We start from the raw sequence: 14,722 nt of genomic DNA, 5'->3' as shown, positions 1-14,722 counted from the left end.
CTCCAATATTTCCCCAATTGTCCAATTTATGCATAAAGTCTTCAATGGGTAGATCGTTAGGCCAAAATATGTTTCGTTCCTTTATAGTGTTTAGCAAATGGTTTTCATAATAGTCCATATAGGTATGTGGACGACGTAATTTGATTTTGGTCTAGCAGTTCACCCATTGATGACTTTCTGCATAAATTAAACTCATTAGCTCTTTCCCCAAAACTTATTGGAGTCGAAATGAATAATAAGTTACCCTTTTTTGGATGTAGAGGTTATCAGGGATAAAGGTATTTTGAAACTTAAGGTTTACAGAAAACTTGCAAATATATTGTCATGTCCCCTAATATTCAAATCATATTAATATAAAAAGATCTGTCTTCATATTTATGTACCTGAGAGCATATAGGACTTCAGATTCTGAATTTTTAGATGATGGACTGAAAATGATTCTGTATATTGAACAGATACTAAGACACCCATTAAGTGTACTTAACGATTGTCAAATACATCAAGGAAACGTTTCTATTGTGGCCGAAATGATAAGCCAGAACGTAAAAGTTACCAAAGATCCCTTGTTTTTCCCTTTCATGAGAATTTTCTCGAACGTGTTCACATTCTTAAAAACTTAAATGTACAAGTCGTATTCAAATATGACAACACAATCAAGAAAGCCCTCACAGAAAATAGCCCATCAAATACTACAGGTGTTGTTTATAAAGTCCCATGTAAAAACTAACCAATTTTATATTGGACAATTGGGGAAAAATTTGGAGACTAGAATCTCACAACATAAGTATAGTGTTACGATAGCCCAACAGAACAATGGCTTATTCCACCATAAAGCTGCCTTTGATCACCATATCGACTGGAAAGGAGTTAAGACCATAGCTAAATCAAATTGTCTTAGTGAAAGAAATGTAACTGAATCATATATGATCTCTGGCACATTTGATCATAACGAAAATATGGCCTTTGGCCATTTTGAATGTGAGAAACTGTTAACTGAAATAATTATCAAGAAGTATCCACCAGATAACTCTGTCCACATACCATGTAAGGGGAGGAAGGTCGGACACGTCATGTCACATCAGTAGACCTCACTGCTCACCTGCTCTCCATGGGGATTAGTGAAGCCCCGCCTCACTGCTGCCTGTTGTATTTAATGATTTCAACGCATGTATCTCCTGCACTCTGTTTGAGGATGTAATAAGTAAAAGTACTTTTTCGTATTTTATATTTCCAGTGGTGATTGTGCATATACCTCTTCATGGTGAAGGTTCTGCATATATGTGTGTGTGTGTGTGTGTGTGTGTGTGTGTGTGTGTGTGTGTGTTTGTTTCAAGCAGAATCGAACGCACTTTAGTATCTTTCCTTAAATGATATGGCGTGATGAAAGACATTTCACTGGAACAGTTCCTTGTAATACGCCAGTGAAACAGAGTCAGTCACAGTTTAGATGAGGTGGGCAGAGTGGCCTGACTACACGGAAGGTCAACGCAGGTTTTTCTTGATCCGCCTCGACACGTGTACCCCGGGGTCTCTGAAATGTGGGAGGACACCATCTTCCCTTGTGGTACTGGGCAGCTCGTCTGAAGTATTCGCTAACACCAGCACGGCACTTGGACGGGAGTGTTCCTTGAGAACCAGCTCTCTGATGGAGTTCACCTGTGATGTTAAGAGTTCTAACAGGGTAGACCTGTGACGTCAGAGCTCTGATATGGTCTACCTGTGATGTTACAGCTTTGATGAATTTAGTCTACCAGCGACGTAGCAGCTCTGAAGAAGTGTACCTGTTATCAGACTCCCATTGATGTAAGAGTTCTGATTGAGTCTACCTTTAGTGTTAGAGCTTTGATAGAGTCTTCCTGTGATGCAAGAGCTCAGGCAGAGTTAGACAGTGATATAAGAGCTCTGAGAAAGTCTGCTAGTGATAGGAAAATCACTGAGAGTCTACCATTTATGTAATACGTAATTTACTTAATTCATGTTAGAGTTTCCCAGTGATACACGAGCTCTGATAGAGTCTGTCAGTGATGTAGGAGCCATGGTTGATTCTGACAGTATTGCAAGAGCACTGATAGACAGTAATGTAAAAGTTCAAATAGAGTCTACCAGTGATGGAAGAGCTGTGATGGAGGTCTGGCTGTGATGTAAGATCTCCGATAGAATCTGTCAATGATGTAAGAGCCACGGACTGTTGCCCTACACGGAACCACACAACCGACGACACCCATCCAGGTGTGAAACGGCGGGGTAAAATAACGCGCGACGAGCGCTGGCATGGGATCCCGTCACTTGCGACGATGTACATGATGAAAGCGACACATGCTGCTGAGGGGAAAAGTTAGTCGTCGAATATTTACGACCCTTTGGTATGATGGCCTGGCCTTTGACCTGATCCTTAGGGGGTTAGGTCAAAGGCCAGGCTATCATACTCAAGTACTCATACCGTCATGCCGATGACCTTACAGCTGTGCCCAGAGGGTCATACCGTCGTGCTCTAAGGTCGTACAATTGTGCTCAAGGGTCGTACCATCGTCTCGAAGGGAGTAATGAGAACGAACTATGATTTATACAACTTCCCACCACATCCCGCCCTTCCTCCCTCCTACAGGTTTGCTTACCTCTTTCGTACCTATCAAGTTGCTAGATCCCGCCCGTACGTCTGTTTCGTCAGCATTATAGAGTTACGTGAACATTTCTCTTCGATCTGTTTGTTCAGAGAGGATTTTCCTATTCTCTCATTGGCTCGAGCTTATCTTTTTTTTTTCCTTTTACCAATAGATTGGAAATATATCGCCACGTACAGAATCCATGCCAACGCATTTTCAACAATTTCTTTGAAAAACTCGTGGATATGGTGACTGTATTCCATCCATAGTCAGGGGACAAGAACCCATCGGACCTTATAATCAGACTCTCGGGCTGCGCTTCCGCATCCAGGCAGTGCACCGTCCCGTTTTCTTCCAAAGTTTATTCTGCTAAACGTTGAGAGAACTTTCTCCCGTTCTCGTCAGATGGAAGGGCCGTAAATTTTCCGTTAACTGATCTCCATTATTCTCTTTACTTTTACCTCTCTTTTTCTACGCGTGAGAGAGGCCGTCATGTTGGCAGTGTTGGTTGTGGCGAGTTATGTCAGGCGCCAGTGTTGGTGCACTGATGATGATGGTGGTGGTGGTGGTAGTAGGGTGGTATTGGTTGTGGTGAAGGTTGTGCCAAGAGAGCCGTGTTAAGTGATGATAGAGGTGTTGGTACACAAGAAGGACTGATAACAGGACCCCTAATACCTCATGTCGAGGCCATGTGCACCTCCCCCACCCTCCTCTGCCCCCGGGGAACACTATGTTGTATGGGCAGTATATACTGTCATAGGGATTTTATAGGAAGTAGTAAATGGAAAAAGTTTCCTACTCTAACTGAGGTGGGTTTCTCTTGGGCTCGACTCTAAAACACAAAAAGATGTTCAACGTTTATAATATAACTACAAAAGTCTCTTTCATATAACGCGCCTTGTTAGTGAAAATAGATATCAGTAGCGTTGGTCTCGCCTCGATATGATGGTGGTCTTCGCATTTACTATGTATAATGGTAATCTCGCGTTTTACACCTGAGCAGCCCAAGTTGATGTCAAGTCTCATTGCCTTTGATTTCACGCCATTATTTCTGGACGCTGAACCCCTGTGTGACGTATAAGAATTCTTTTATGCTCTGTTGCTGAGAATATTAAGTTCTTCGATTAGAACTCTTCGGTGTCTGCTTCACCAGCGAGACTAATTCTACGTCTCTGACTCTTCCTTCATGAGGCTTTGGTTTGAGTGACGGAATTATTTTTGTTGCTCTTCTTTGAACTAGTTCTAGTTTTTCTTCATCCCTGGTAAGGTTTGCTGACCACAACTTAACACCTTATTCCAAACTTGTTTCGACCAAGGCGTTATATAGATTGAAAATTATTACCTTTTTATGGTCTATGTTTCTAGGTATGAGACCAAGCATCCCGTGGGCTGCATGGTATGTAGCAGGCAATATCTATCGTAATTTTAGGTCAGGCTTGAGTCATCCTTTTAGCGCCAAATTGAAATACTTTGTATCTGTCGACACAAGTCCATTTATCATGTTTCAAACTACTCCATCAATTAATTCATACAAGTTCGAGTCTTTCGGCTGCATATCCTTCTTTCATGTCGTAGATAAATTTTGAAATCCTGCTCGTGAGACCTGTCTCCAGATTGCTGACAGAAAACGAAAAGTATGGGTTGAAGGACCGAGCTTTGTGGCATCCCGTATGGGCTCGAGAACCGAGCTTTGTGATACAGTATAAGACGCCTCCCCATCTAATACCATGCATCCTTGAGCAGGTCCGCCACGTTAGTACACATTTGGTTTCCTACGCTTTGAGCTATAGCTTCGTTCATCAAGTCTGTTAGTGGCACTTTGAGGAAGAATTTTAAAAGCTCAAGTGGTGTTTGGAGTCCCTTGTTTAATTTTCATGACCTATGAATTCCACCAGAATTCATACACTGATGTTTTATTTCTAAACCCATTTTTTATAATAGGTTATAACTTTATTTCAAAAGCGAACCAATTTTACCGTGTTTTTAAAATTCTCTTAGAACCGCTAATAGGACATGGGACGGTAGATAGACGTGCATTTCTATTTTTGAAAATTAGTTTAACAATGGTAAGTTTCCAGCGTTATCGTACTTGCGCTTCCTGATGTGATTTCTTGAAAATGATGATGTTCGGGAATAGTATCTGCCAGCCTACCTGTTTCATTATTTTGGTGGTAATATCATCAAAACAACAAGACTTATTCGAATTCAAGTTTTCTAGATATTTATGTATAGTATTTCATACAACACCATCCCCGAGTCACCCTCACACACAGTAAGCCAACTTTGGCCCATAGTATGACTAACCCAAGTCACCCTTAAACACACTAGGTCTACTGGCAGCACATTTGATAGTTATCCTGTTTTCATTGATACCTTTTAACACCTACAGTGTAGATCACACGAAAGGTAACAAAAACCATATCTAGTGTTCTACTAAGAATTTTTTTTTTTCAAATTCCAGATTACACTGAAGGCAAGACAAGGGAGGAGGGTAGGGCGTCTAGGGAAAAAATACTGCACTCACCGAGCCGGCTGGAGCACGCCTACCTCGAATGAGGGTCAAGTGAGTAATGAGAGTGGCCAGGTGAATGGTTGTGATGGTATAGTGGTGGGGGTTGTGTCAGGCGCCCGTGTTGGTGGTGGAGATGTCTAGGACGCCCGTGTTGTAGGAATGATGGTGAGGGCGGTGGTGATGGGGCAGGTCATGGTGGAGGTTGTGTCGAGCCTGCCGTGTTGGAGGAGTGGAGTTGGTGGTGGTGATGATGATGGTGGTAAAAGGTTGTATTTCCGTGCACGTTCTATAAAGCATCCACTGAGGCATCATTACCTACCCCCGTCAACAAATTCCACTCCAGCCGTGAGACGTCACGTAGGATTTCTACAGCAAACGCAGGAGTGTTGAAGCGTGTTGAAGTGAATGTTGGCGAGCAACTCATGGTGAATGGTCGAACCAACAGTCGCTTGGTTCCGGGAGACTGTCTTACATGATCAACATTACAGTGTTGTTTCTAATTTCTTTGGTCTACCGTAACTGGAGAAATCATTGGGATGTGATAGGCCAAGTGAGAATGTCTTACCTTTTTAGTAGATGTTACGGCGTAACACCTACGAGATAAGATGGGGAAAGCGTAATGGACAGTATTAAAACTGTCTGAAAAGACACAGGGAAGCTGGTGAAGGATTTTGATCCATGTGTCTTAACGCAGAGTCTCTTTCCAAGCTTATATTCATGTTGCGTGTATCCAGAGGTTCGCATACACCCAGAAGTCAAGTGCGAGATAACGTTTATACAGGTAAAATGGCCAGTCCTCGGCACTCTGGGGATGGTGGGTTGGAGATGATGAATATGAAGTTGTTTATGTATTTCTTCCTGGCTCATAGTGATGAAGGACATCTCCGAAAGCACGTTAACCTCACGTTACATTGTTAACTGGCCCATTCAACAGTTTGGTCATATAACCAAAGTTACCTGGTTCCCTGGTGTTCCGTGTGGCTATGAAGTACGTTCTTGTTGAAGAGCAGTTACTGTTGACTCTCGCCACATGCAAGGGGTGAACAATTATTCTCAATTCATTAGCGTTGTTTCATGAAGTGACTGAACACAATGGCACGACCCTTGAGGACAGTGGCCAAGCAAGACTTCATGATACCCCAGGATCATATCGTCCCGCGCAAGGATCGTACCGAAGTGCAGCCCCGTCATGCTCAAGGGTCGTTCCTTCGTGCTCAGGGGTCGTCCCATCGTGAAACCGTAACCTTCTGGCAGCAATCGTCGCCGTTGGCCAGGATGTTTCAACTGTGGGGTCCGCGTCGTGTACGTATACTGACGGATGGTCAGCGAGTGTGCGAAACCATCTTCGGTATGAGGACTGGCAACGTGTTGAAACACGGTAGGAAAATCTTAATACCTCACAACGAACTGAAAATTCGAGTTATGACGAGTTTCTTTGTTTTTATATACGAGTTACACATATCGACATGGCTTTGCTCATCATCTCCAGTACTGCTCTTAAAGTGAATGTTTAATACACGCAGCAATGAAATTAGACCACACGATATTTTGTAAATGCTTACTGAATATTTTGTTTTGCTTGCCGTCGTGGTCGTTATCAAACGCGACAGGTGACGCCTGGAGGAAGGTAGTATACTTGGGAGCAGGTGAGGAACTGAAGGAAACTTGTCAGCCCTTACCATCAGATAGGTCTAGGCCTGGAAGTAATGAAGGGAAACTTCAAGTCGTTACCGTCATAATGCTCATACTAACTCATGCCAAGTATGTAATTTCATCACCACTTAACGTGAACGCAGATATGCGAGGGTATATGTGACGGGGCATTTCTGCCATAAGCAGGATCCTTCCCTCCCATATATGTATATGTATATATATATATATATATATATATATATATATATATATATATATATATATATATACAACGAAATCAATTAGTTATTTACGAAGAGTGCCACAGGATGTATAATCGGCGAGGAACGGGGTACTTGTTCAGACTGCCTCAGCGTCTAGTGAAGACAATGTTCCAGCAGGAGAAAGTCTAGTCTCGTGGGCATGACGGGAGTCTCCGATGGTGGCGGTGTTGTTGTTCCACGTGAGGGAAGCTAAGGTGGTTATGAGTGTGCCTCACTGAGGTATGTGGCTCTACTCGTCAAGCACAAAGAGAAGGACGGAGGGAGTCAGGCTCCGTCATGTCGTGGGATCTGGACGTGTACGTAAACCACAGCACAGGAGGTGTATAGATCGGTGCTATCGCTTTAAAATCTTGAGCATGACAGCAAGACTCTCGAGTTCGACGGTACGACCATAGAACACGACCATACGACCCTTGGGTAGGAAGGTGTTTACCCCGACCTGACCTGTTGTGGTGTCGCGCTGCCATGTGACTGTTGGCCCATCCTGTGTACTGGGTTCGGTGCCCCGCCCACACTGGCGGCACCGCAGCAGAGAGATCCTCCTTAGGTGAAAGTTAGAGGAGGAGAGACCACTAGAGAGTGATTATAGATACCTTTACTAAGTGAATCATCAGAATTCTTCTGCGAATCATACCCGATATGATATTCGCATGTGCTAATCATCTGGCAATATGATTTTCATTATACAATAAAGTCAATTCTTCGACACAATACGAAAAAAATGGGACTCTGGAATGTTGAACTAAACACTCTAGAAAGAAATCGTTTCTTCAGGATGATGTATGCAATGAGAAATTAAAGTGAAAGTTTATCTAGAAAGCACTCAATTTTCCTACGTCATAATGAAAACAACACCAGGAGCATTTTACCGTAGGAAAGTTATTGCTTAAACCAAAACTCTCTTATTCATGTCACCATCTGATGACTGTCATGGCCACAGTCAAAGACAAACGTCCTTCAGGAGACAAGTGGGAGATAAAGGCTTCTGTTAGCACAAGCTCGTGAAATCTACCTCGTAATACGACTCTACCCAGAGCCAAGGGCAACGCCCTGAACCTCACCCCTATCACTGGATATGAGAGACGTTCCTGGGACGAACTCTAATGCTAACATAGCCATGATATCAGTGGAGGATATGATACCCAGCCAGGACCTCGCTTGGACCATATCCCTCTCGAATTTCTAACCATGAACTTTGACCTCGCATCAACAGTATTTGTACCCCTTCCCTCGCTCCACACCGACGACGTCCCATGCTTTGCATGACGTATAGATGATAGATTACAGTCAGCACAGAAGAATACCGTTTCCATTTAAGCAGATCCCAAGCGTTACATATCAAATGGGATTCTTTCTTTTTTTTTCGCGGGGGATGAGGCTTTCAGCATCACGGTACAGTACCACATGAGGGAGGCAGGAAGGGAGAGTGCTACTCACTACTGATGATGGCTAACTCGAAAATTAAAGGCTAGTCCTTTGATGAAGCTCTCGATACTCATTCTCTTCAACACCCAAAGGTAGTAAAATACATTCGTAGTCTCACGAATATTAATTAGACTTTCGTATTAGTGAAACCCCAAACATGTCTGTGTATTTAAGTGTTGCCACGAACTAATCCATGGATTCTTATTATCATTTGCTGGATCTTAAACGAATTTTGAGCCTCGTGACGTACCTGTAAGAGCTTGTTAGTCTTCACATGGTTCTGAAAAGTAATCATTTACTTCACAGGTGTTCGCGAGGCCTAAATAACGAGTGTAGTTTCCATCATCTTTAAAGTTCTCTTAACCGTACGTATTTATGATAATTCATGAGAGAGTGTTATCCAAGCTATCTACGTGGTGATATGAAAGTTTGCGTGCCGAAATAGCCGTGTGGGTTCTTGATAAAGGCTTCAACATGATGATGCAGCCGTCTTCGCAGGAATATATAATTGTATACGTGCTAATATAACTATGTGCTAGTTAAGCGTCGTGCTAAATGCGAATATATATACATGCAAAGAGAACCCACTCTGTGTGGTAGTATACCCGCATACCTGTGGATATAATCCTCTAAAAGTTGATATATCCGTCTGCATACTAAAGTAGACGTCTACCTGCTAAAATAACCGCCTATATGCTATTATGGCAGCTCACGTGCTTACGTAATCATGGACACGCTACAGGAGCTACCTATGTGCCAATATCGCCACTTATTTACGTGCTGTAATAAACTTTTTAACAACCTTTTGCTCAATGTAACGGTCCACGTGTTAATATAATAACCTTGTACGTGTTGATATGATCGCCGGCGCGGTAGTATTACGATGTAGTGTTGATATAACCTTCTACAGCTTATGTGACCAAGTATGTGGCGAGTGATAGCCGCCTTCATGCTAATAGGCCGTCTACAAGATGGTATAACCTTCCACGTGCCACATATAACTTCGTACATGCTGTGGATGGCCTTCAATGTGGAAGTATAACCGTCTGTATTTCACCATACCCTTCCTTATGAGAGTATAACTGTCTACCGAGCTAACTTCTACTTGCAATTGCAAGCGTCTACATGCTAATGTAACACTGTCTAGAGGCCGAAATGTCATGGATGAATAGATCAATTAATTACATTAATTAAATCCTAACAACGGCCCAGATAACTTAGCTCCAAGATTTCTAAAAGAGGTCAGGAGACAGCTGATATACCTCATAGAAATATTTAACAAATCTACATCGGATAGTTATGTGCCAGCATAGTGGAAACTAGCAAATTACTCCTATATATATATATATATATATATATATATATATATATATATATATATATATATATATATATATATAAAAGGAGACAAAGTGTGCCTTGAACCATCGCACAATTTTCCTTAAGTCAGTATTAGGTAAAATGATGGAAAATGATAAGATAGAATTGTCACGTTTCTAGAACAAAAAATGATATCGGACAACCAACTCGGTTTCCGCATCAGATCCTGGATGACGAATTTGCTGGAATTGTCGTTTATCAGAACTGGGACGAAAAATTACCTTTCGATGTAGTATATTTAGATCTGCAAAAGGCTTTCGATGAAGTACATAACAGGAGACTTTACATAAACTCTGAGCACATGGAATTGGTGAAGAACATTGTGCACGGATCAGAGACTGGCTTACCAGAAGAAAGCTGCGTGTCGTATTAAGTGGCGAAGCCTCACATTGGCTAGACGTAACGAGTGGTGTACCACAGGGGTCGGTCCTGAGCCCAATTCTTTTCATAATATGGATTAATGACCTAGAACTCGGTGTCATATCTAAGATCTCCAAATTTGCTGACGATACTAAACTAGGAGGTAGAGCTGTAAACAGGCGGGACTGCGAAATGATTCAAAGAAATCTCAACTTAATATCTGAGTGGTCAGACAGATGGCTCATGAAGTTTAATGTAGACAAGTGTAAAGTTATGCACTTTGGCGAGAAGATATACGTTACGACTACAAACTATTCGGAAACTAACTAAAGTGAATGAAGAAAAGGATCTTGGAGTTGTCATTAGCAAAAATTTGCAATACACTAAACAGTGTCAAGCAGCAAGTAAAAGAGGCAACCAAATGTTAGGTTTCATAGCCAGGAACATAGATTACAAGACACCAGAAACAATTCTCACACTTTATAATTATCTAGTAAGACCCCACCTTGAATATGCAGTCCAGCTTTGGTTCCCAAACTACAAAAAAAGACGAGGAAAATTAGAGCTGGTACAAAGACGCGCGACAAAACTGATTCCATCCCTTAGAAATCTGGCATACGAAAAGAGGCTAAAACGATTGGATCTCTTCTCCCTTAAAAAACGTAAACTTTGCGGCTACTTAATACAATTGTTCAAAATTCTGAACTGTTACGATAAAGTAAATCACGAACATCTTTTTGAAATACAAGAAAATACAGTTACCAGGACAAATGGAATAAAACAAAGCTAAAAGATATTGTATGGATGTGAAAAAAGTTTCTTTTCCTATAGGTGTGTTGAGCACTAGAATAAGTTACCGTCAGAGGTAGTGAATGCTGAAACTATAGATACCTTCAAAAGTCGTTTAGACAAGTATTTTATAAATGCAGGTAGACTTCGAGAAAAACGCCAGAAATAAACCTATAAACGACAGCGGAAACGGGGACACTAGAAGGCTAATGTGCAGCAGTGGGAGAGTCGGTGATAGCTTAAAAACGTACCGAGCGGAATTGATTTTTTTTTTTGTAGAATTGAAGCACTTTTTTTGAGACAATTTAGTTGTGAGCCAATCATGTCTCATGATATCTGTCTTTCTCATATAAAATCGCGTAAACGTAATGCGTGTATTCATAACTTTCAAGGAGCTAACACAAGCATGTACGTGTTGATATAGATGTCTGTTTGCTAACATAGTCTACGTATTGATATAAGTGTCTACATGCTCATGCAACACCAACCACTCAGATAGCATGCTAATATAACCACCTACTTGCTAATGTAACGCCTTATATAACCTTTAACATGTTGATACATTAATTTACGTGGTAGATATGACAGTCTAGGTGCTCATATGACCGTTTATGTACTAATGTACCCATGTATGTTCTGTTGTACGCGTGTACGTGCTGATGTGCCTCTGTACGTGCTACTGTAATCGTATGCGTTCTAATGATGTATAAACATTTGCGGAACCATAAAGATGTCTTTGGAGTCATAAATTCCGTGATCCATATGTCTTGGTGCTATCATAAAGAGCATCAGTATCGTGGAGCAAAGGCGACTAATGTTATAAAACATTTTCTGGTGTTTATTCTGCGTGACCCATCAATCAGCGGATCACGAACCCAGAGTCTGTAGTTCATTATCTATAAAACGTATGTCCCGGTACGTAACGCTTGGTCGCCAACTGATCTATTGTATTTTGCACGGTCGCTAATATATATTCTCCTGAAATCTCGCCATGATCCAGTTTTCCTACTATCTTTTTAACTTCATCTTTTTAAAGGCAATTTTATGTTAAATGGTTTATTATCAGAAATGACATAAGTGATGGTACGTAAGGTTTGCGAGATATACTATATCTTCAGATGTGAAAACATGTAACGATCCCACAGGCAACGTCCCTCGTAGACTGGAGCGAGGCGCCGTTGTCGGCCGCCTTATAACTTGCGCCAGCTTTCTCCTCACCCTCACCAACACTGGTTCAGTGGCCAGGGAGTAGAGATCGGCCAGAGCGAGGCTTTCTCTCCTCCTCACCGACGCACCTACGGCCTTCTCGCACCATCACGTGCGTCGGGCCAGAGTCATATGACGTGAAACATTAATTTCCGTGTGATATGTACGACTTGCCTGAGGAGGGAACTGGTCCTCCCCTCCCTCTTACATGCTCCTGTGGAGCAATTTATTCTGACCTTCTCAACTGTGTGGACTCGCGAGCAAACTCCGCTTCTTTGTGTGCATATATATATATATATATATATATATATATATATATATATATATATATATATATATATATGTGGGTAATCGCGCTTCAGCAAGAGTTCATATAATTTTGCCCATTGAAACTCAACAAAACACATACTTCGTGGAGGGAATCTTCCGCCTCATCAAGTGTAAGCAATTCACAAATTGCAGATCCCAGCACAAGCATACAGACCTGCACACCCTGCTACCACCGTACCAGACCAGAGGCTGTCCTGCCTGGTAATGGGAAAAACGAGGAGGTGGGGGGTTGTCTTGTGGTTTAGCGGGGTTGTGTGTGAGTGGCTGCCCTGGGTAGCGAGACGCGTGTTCCACTACTATTCATCTTGTCTTGATCATTTTTTCATGATGATTTGGTAGATAATAGGATGTGCTTTAAAGTTACCTGGAGATGAAATTGAAATGATTTGATATTAGCAATTACGACAGATTCAGTGATAGTACGTGTAACGTAATCAGATGATACCAGGGAGGTCGGCTGTATACACAGTAATCATGTAGAGATGATAATTCAAGGAGCGAAGGTGGGTCGAGGCTAGGTAGTTGCCGCAGTACCATACCACTGTATTGTTGCATTGTTCTGAATACCAGATATGATTACGTGACGATACGAAACTGATACGTACAACGTAGACGGATGACTGTCCATTATTTCTGTATAATGCCGTTAGTATCAAGATGTCACTTGGGAAGCAACGACCAAATTATATGTACTAAGACGCAGCAGTGACCAGGAAGACGGAGGTGGTGGGATGGTTGGGATGGGGGTTGATGACGGAGGTGGTGGGCTCAAACTGGTCGTTGCTAAGTTGCCTTTATCTAATTACATACGTGAATCTGCGTTCACTGGATATATGACGTTCTCATTGTCTATAGTCAAGATTTGTCGGTTTGATTTTGAATCGCCATACGAATATATATATATATATATATATATATATATATATATATATATATATATATATATATATATATATATATATCATCACAGTCCGTGATGAAAGTTATGAAGGTGAAATCGCACTTTAGTAGTTCAATTTTATTTAACATGTAATGATCACCAAAATACCGTTATTCTATAACCCTCTGCGAATTATGCCACATGTAACGTCATTGAATGTCTTGATAGCTAAGAACTTTAATCTATCCCCAAGCAAATCTAAAGCCCATCTTGGCGTTGAACATATTAATAAGAGAATTAACAAAACTCAAAAACATCAAGTTGTTCAAGGCGCACGCAGCTACCCAGTCAGGCCCACGCCACGTGACCCCCCTTAATCACTCTCCCTTTCAACGGTTACTGCCAGACAAAGCGGACAGTGGTTGGTCTGTACGGATTGGTGCTGGACAGCGGGACTCAAGTGTGATGTTGGGATTTAGATAACTTATATGTCGTGCCACATGTCGTGCCACATGTATAGAAAAATTACATATTAGATAGAATTGAACCTGAAGTGCGATCTCACCTTACATATATATTGTTCCATGTTACTGATTCACTTTCCCTCTTCCATAGGTATTACTTTGGCTTTTGCTCCCGAAAGCTGGCTGCTTGTGTGCCCCCACATCTTGTTAGACCACACAATACTCTGCAAGCTGTCGTCGTTGGCAACTCAAGGTAGGGCTGTTTTGATAACTGTTTCTTTCCCTTCACCTTAAAGCTTTGGAACTCTTTACCTTCTTATGTCTTTCACAATAACTATGACCTGGCACATTTTAAAGGACATGTTTATCACTTTCTCCAAAATTCGTTAATACTTTATCTTTTCTTTTTCCCATTCATTGTCTTCTCCATATTTCAATTTAATGCCCGGCCTTGGTGTGGACTTCTGTCCGTAACCGGACCCTCCATTGTGAAAAGAAAATTCATAGCTTTATCATTCAGATGTCTTGCAGTTGATTAATTCACTATCATATATATCAATATTAATCATTTTCGGCACGCAGCTATCCCGTCCTGTATTGGGTTACCGTTTATTGACGAATTCATCATCATGGGTTAATATCTACTCCGTAGCGACACGAACCGCTTTGTGGCGGTCATGGACAACTCTGGCATTCCTGGAACCAAGTGGTAATGCTGCATCAGGTGTTAGGGCACTGGGCCACGCTTAGGAGGGGGAGGGAAACTATAGCCTAGCAGACCTAGTCGCCTGGTTGTGTGTCGCTGGGCGGCGCGACACACTCCACCACCACAGACATTACAGACGACCACCTGGTAG

The 14,722-nt window shown here is 41.8% G+C and overlaps 1 protein-coding gene across 1 annotated transcript in view; it reads left to right on the top strand.

Moving 5' to 3' along the window:
• The first annotated feature begins 5,017 nt into the window (after window positions 1-5,017).
• The window catches only part of LOC139749486 (uncharacterized), a 32,439-nt gene continuing 22,734 nt past the window's right edge, over window positions 5,018-14,722 (top strand). The window contains exons 1-2 of the mRNA XM_071663404.1: window positions 5,018-5,166; window positions 14,017-14,118. Coding sequence (XP_071519505.1) covers window positions 5,156-5,166; window positions 14,017-14,118 — 113 coding nt within the window. The 5' untranslated portion in view covers window positions 5,018-5,155. The remainder of the gene's footprint in view (window positions 5,167-14,016; window positions 14,119-14,722) is intronic.

The sequence above is a fragment of the Panulirus ornatus genome, chromosome 7 (genome assembly GCF_036320965.1).
Source record: "Panulirus ornatus isolate Po-2019 chromosome 7, ASM3632096v1, whole genome shotgun sequence".
In the NCBI taxonomy this organism is placed as follows: Eukaryota; Metazoa; Arthropoda; class Malacostraca; order Decapoda; family Palinuridae; genus Panulirus; species Panulirus ornatus.
The sequence above is the reverse complement of the archived record's forward strand: the minus strand, read 5'-3'. Positions and strand labels throughout refer to the sequence as shown.